At 35.0% G+C, this 6,022-nt stretch overlaps 1 protein-coding gene across 1 annotated transcript; it reads right to left on the bottom strand.

Annotated features, from left to right (window-relative positions):
• Nucleotides 1-569: 569 nt before the first annotated feature.
• On the bottom strand, nucleotides 570-5,726 carry LOC123691341 (cilia- and flagella-associated protein 299-like). The gene is made up of 4 exons (XM_045635666.1): nucleotides 5,532-5,726; nucleotides 4,843-5,020; nucleotides 3,983-4,180; nucleotides 570-793 (listed from the first exon to the last, which is right to left on the bottom strand). The coding sequence occupies exons 1-4, from the start codon at nucleotides 5,693-5,695 to the stop codon at nucleotides 623-625; spliced, it is 711 nt and encodes a 236-aa protein (XP_045491622.1). The 5' UTR covers nucleotides 5,696-5,726; the 3' UTR covers nucleotides 570-622.
• Nucleotides 5,727-6,022: the final 296 nt, after the last annotated feature.

Genomic DNA, 6,022 nt, shown 5'->3' on the forward strand with positions numbered 1-6,022 from the left:
ACGAGTCACCCAATATAATTTCATACATTTAATTTTAAAACTGTTGCTTTGACAAAAGTTTCCTCCATTCATTTGTCAAAATACATTCTACTAAGGTACAAGTCCGAGACGGGCCGCAGACCGCAAACTGCAACAGCAAACTGCAAGCGACAGCACTTGTTTCTATGAACATCTATGAAATTGATTCCAAGCGCGGCAACACTGCTGCCTGCAGACGCAACGCGCAGCGTGCGGCCGCGGCGCGCAGCGACCGCAGACTGCAGTATGCAAATGCCAATTATTGCTATGGCAACTATTTGTTTATTTATATTTTAATTGGTGAATTCTTATGACTTTTGCGTTCTGTGCATTGTGCAGCCACGGCATGCAGCCGCAGTTGGAATAGCGACCGCAGGCAGCATTGCGGTAACCGCAGCCGGTAGCCACAGTGTCGCCTGCGGTTGCGGTCTGCGGCCCGTCTCGGACTTGTACCTTAACCCTTCCTGTATTTTAGAAGCAAAGAAGAATGTAGCTTATGCAAACTGATACAAATCTAAATCGAATACGAATTATAAATTTCGCTACAAGTTTTAGCAACATTATCTATCCTGTTCCATACTCATCAATAATTGTGAGATTTTTATCAGCTCTTTCTTCTCACTACATGGTCATATAGTTCAATTTGCGTGTATCTCGGAGAATATATGCGCTGTTTCGTTGTATTTTGACCTGGGTCTTGTTGAGGATCGGGACAGATTATTTTATGGTCGTGCCGGTTTTGGAACAGGAGGCCGCGATCTGGGTCCATTACGGGCTGAAACAAAATTGTAGTTTATAAATTTAGTACAAAATAAAACCAAGCACAAGTTGTGGAAACAAATAATTAATTTTGTAGGGATTACAAAAAACTTGAAACTTTTTTGATGCTAGCAGATCCGGACCTTTATGATTCTCGATGGATATAAAATACATAAATTCTGACTTGTAATGTTTAAGAGCTAACCATAGAAATTGTCAGCATAGCTTAGGCTATAAGAACCCCATAAATTCATATTATATAATATCACTCCAAAATAACTAAAACCTCAGCACACACGTTATTAAACATACAAAAGAAGTCACTTCAATACCTGAACACCTAAAAGAGGAACAACAAACAACTGTAACAAGTTCTAAATTCCGACCGAATTTAATTTGGCTCTGAATTGCATTGACAAGAACTATGCAAGAATTTCATTGTAAACTTTACCACTCGATCGACACCTTTGGAATGGATTTCGACTTCACCCCGTCCGCAAAAACCGACCCATTATTTCCCAATTTCCTCCAGGGAATTGATACAAATGCAACTAAATGTGATTATACACTCAAATATACATGAATAAGCACATTATCATGAGCTCATACAGCTAGTAATGATTGAAGTTTTACTTTTAGAAAAAAGTAAAAAAGCATGGAAATTTGTAAATTATTATAGTACCTAGGTAGCACACATAATATTATGTAACAAACATCTTGACAGTCTTACATAATAATATTATTATAACCTGATTATTAAATTAGTCAAATTATTATTTTTCACATGATGATTAGTCTAAACATTATTATATACAAGGTTTCCGCCCGCGGCTTCGCCCGCGCAGTCAAAGAAAAACCCGCATAGTTCCCGTTCCCGTGGGATTTCCGGGATTGCGTCGTTTTCCCGGGATAAAAAGTAGCCTATTTCTTTTCTTGGGTAACAAAATATCTTCATAACAAATTTCATGAAAATTGTTTCATTAGTTTAGGCGTGATTGAGTAACAGACAGACAGACAGAGTTACTTTCACATTTATAATATTAATAATATGGATTAGTATTTTAATCAATTAGGTATACCTTGGTAGGTACACTAAGTACATGAAAGTCGATCGACATCAATCAACTTTCATTGCCCGTAATATAAAACCTTTAGATGTATGTTCTCACATCCAATCAAAAGTATCAAAGTGATTTAATCTCAGACCCAGTCGACTCTAATAAGCTGTCAATAACATCGCAAAGCATCCTATTATATCGATACAGGCTTGCGGTATATGAAAGACAATATCATACTAAATTAATAATGAATAAACAATTTATTTGAGATAAGTCATAGTAAATGTATTTCCTGGTTAGCTTTGTTTTTATGTTGTTTGTTCTGTTGCACCATGAATACATGAATACTATCTACACTAATATTATAAGGAGGAAAACTTTGTTTGTTTGTTTGATTGTAATGAATAGGCTCATAAACTACTGGACCGATTTTAAATTTCTTTCACCTTTCGAAAGCTACATTATCCACGAGTAACATAGGCTAGGTTTTATCCCGGAAATCCCACGGGAACGGGACCTATGCGGGTTTTTCTTTGAAAACGCGGGCGATGCCGCAGGCGGAAAGCTAGTAGGTAATATAAACGTAGAATCTTCTCTTTTTTATGCAAATAATATCTACCTATGTAATGTCAATATACAAAATGTATTTGTTTACAAAATATACATTGGTTTGTAATATTATACGCAAACAAAAAATATATTTTATACTTACATTCAATTCAAGTACCAGGCGAGCGCGCAGGAAATAAATTGATTTTTCAATTTATCTGCGCATGTTGTAACATCACCACTGCTCGAACGGTGAAGGAAAACATCGTGAGGAAACCGACATGTCGAAGAATTAAAAAAAAAAGTTCGACGACATGTGTCATCCGCCAACACGCACTTGGCCAGCGTGGTGGATTATGGCCTGTACCCTCATAGGAGGCCCGTGTCCCAGCAGTGGGAACGTATATGGGCTGATGATGATTCAATTCAAAATCTTTAAATTCACAATTTATTTCGTGATTATCTTAACAATTATGTGTGAACCTTATTAAATGTTAATATAGTACCTACTATGATATAGAACGCATCCAGGCATATGATTCCATTTAGCGATAGATATAGGTTTACCATAATTATGTTAGACGCGTTTATAATAAACTAATTAGGTGCTAATTAGCTATATATTCGTAAATTATAGAAGCGTGATGTGCTATTTTGTTATACATATATTCTAATCCATACTAATATTATAAATGCGAAAGTAACTCTGTCTGTCTGTCTGTTACTCAATCATGCCTAAACTACTGAACCAATTTTTATGAAATTTGGTATGGAGATATTTTGATACCCGAGAAAATGACGCAATCCCGGAAAACCCACGGGAACGGGAACTATGCGGGTTTTTCTTTGACTGTGCGGGCGAAGCCGCGGGCGGAAACCTAGTTATTAATAAAAATTAATTGAGATTAGAAATTTTTAAGAAATACATACATATTTGGCGTTTGGAACTATATATTTTATAGATGAAAAAGTCAATGCCCGGGAAAAGTTATACGGCGTTTATTGAGATATCAAAGTGAAACTTGTATATTAATGTAAGAAAGTGAAGAAAAAGGTATCTACAAATTCCCTTGTATCCGTATATATTTGCATTTCATCGCTTCCACTGATATACCTTTGCATTTGCAAAGGGAATATTTTATCATAGTTACGATAGAGAGTAGTTCGGACAAAATTTAGATCAAAAATTTAGCCCATATGTATATGAAATTTATAAGCTTTATCGCTAAGAACTTTTGGTAGATCCATTAAAGGGGGAGGCTGTTCTAATAAATATGGGCAGTTGGGAACCTTTCCAATCTGTTTTAAGCTTGAATAATGAACAGAGTTCAAAATATCTGTATTGATTTTCTGCTCTATACTTATATCATTTAAAACGATTTTAACAGGTGTACAATTATTATAATACTATATTTTGTTTCAAAGTAATAACTAAAACTATAAAATAAGGTTACAAAATTGTCAACAAAAATCTTTTTTTTATAAATATTCTTATTTGAAACAATTTATCAATCGAAGATTAAAAGTATCCTGGCTAGACATAACTGCTCCAGCAAACAAATTCGACTACACTTACAAATACATAAATTATTAATCACCTTATAATTCCTGCTAATATTGCTCCTCACTGTTCCATGCCTCCAATGATAGTACCCGAGGTCACTGTCCCTTGGCCACAGCATTTTGTTGCTTTTGAAAAACGGCCCCCAATTCTCAGAGATCAACCGATGCGCGTAATCTATGTAGCCGGATATTTCGAAACCACCCTTAGTGAAGTGGCGAATGAAAATTATCGACTGCGGAAGAGCAATAGTCGGTGTTAATCGACTGGGAGTTAAATATATCGAGTGTGTGACGTGTTTCAGTTGATTGTATCCTACTAATGTTATAAATATGAAAGTTTATGAGCATGAACGAAGGATATTATTTAGGCACGCTTTCAACCAATAACAGTTGATCGGACCTTTACGATATTTGGTACAGATAATTTTAAACTCAATGAATATAAGGACAATTTTTTATTTTTGCAATATGCTGTGGTGTGTAGTAGTGATTTTATAGTAATGCTCTCATAATTATAATAACATTTCACATACAAAACTAAAAATTTAAGATTGAAGTATTTGCCGCGACATATTAATCAAGCTAGATTTTATTTTTCAGTGTAATTTCCTTAAAAGCCGAAAATGTAAATTTTAAGTTAAGTCACACTAATGAATTTAATTATTCTAAGTAGTTTACTCACATTAGGTACCTACTTAGTATATAACATTATTTTTTAGTATGTATGTTTTCGTTTTGGTTTCATTCTTATAAACTTGAAAAAATGTGGTGGTGCGAAATTATTTAGAAACATCAATGACACAAATCGCAAAATGATCGCTTCATTTGAGTAGCTCGTTACATAATTTTTTTTCACTTCTTACTAAAGAAAATCCCTAAATATTTTAATACATACTTGCAATATGCCGACTCTATTTGCCCGTTCCCTGACAGCTAGTTCCCGATTAAAAGGGTCCTCCAGGTCTGCTCCCTCGCTGACCAGCACGTACGGCTGGACCACCGGGAACACTATACTGTGGATTACCTTGCGCCGCTTGTAGAATTCTTTCTCTTGTAATGTGTCTCCGTTGGCTCTGAGCAAAGGTAAAATGTAATTGGGTTATTTTTGAGCAGCTGTTTCTTAAGTTATGTTGTAATTAATTGAAAATAATAATGTATAAATGACCACGTTCTATAAATGATGAGTACGCACGTAATTAAAACATAGGTAAGTAAGTTAAATAGGTACCTAAGTAGGTAGTTTTGTTAAATAAGACTTAACAACGCTATTATAATGTAACTAGCTGTAATAGCCCCAGAAGACGTTGCTCTATCCTATTGCCCATTTTTCGTGTTTCTTTCAATAAGAACCTTTCTGGTAACTTAATAAAAACGGCAAAAAATTGCCGAATTGGTAGAGTTGTTCTCCAGTTTTACGCTTTTGGCACACACTATGGGCGATTCATTTTTATTATTTAGATTATCATTATAAAAACCTAAAGGCAAACAGTTCGTAGAAATCTACTCAAAATGCATTCGTTGATTTTGTTCAATATCGCAATCAGGGAAACATTGTAAATTACTTAACATAACTGAATATTTTACCTATAACCAAACGCGGCAATAGTTCGAGCAGAGCCGATGCTCCTGAGATTTCGCAGGTCAGCAATCTCAATGAGTGAATCTAAATAATCTTCCCACGACTCGAAAGGCAACAGGCGCCTGTCCGCCTCCACACTGGCTGGGTATTCGTTCTTCTTCTCCGCCATTCTTATGCTAGCCTGGTACTTGTAAAATTGAAATTTATTCTAATCCTTTGACAATGGTGTGTAAATATCTAAAAACTTGTATGTATAATTATTATGTAAAAGCATGTTTTGTATAATTTTGTCTTTGACATTAATTGATGTTTGGTGTCAAATATTCTACAGATAAGTTTTGTAATAGAGGAGTAAGATTAACCTTTTTGTTTCTCGCACGTTTCTCGTTAGTCTATATTATTATATCATCATAATCAAGAACATAATATACACACCGGCACAATTAGCGGAACAGAAAAAAAATGAGACTATGAGATAATAATGCATATATTTGAC

Source organism: Colias croceus, chromosome 4, assembly GCF_905220415.1.
Source record: "Colias croceus chromosome 4, ilColCroc2.1".
Classification (NCBI taxonomy): domain Eukaryota; kingdom Metazoa; phylum Arthropoda; class Insecta; order Lepidoptera; family Pieridae; genus Colias; species Colias croceus.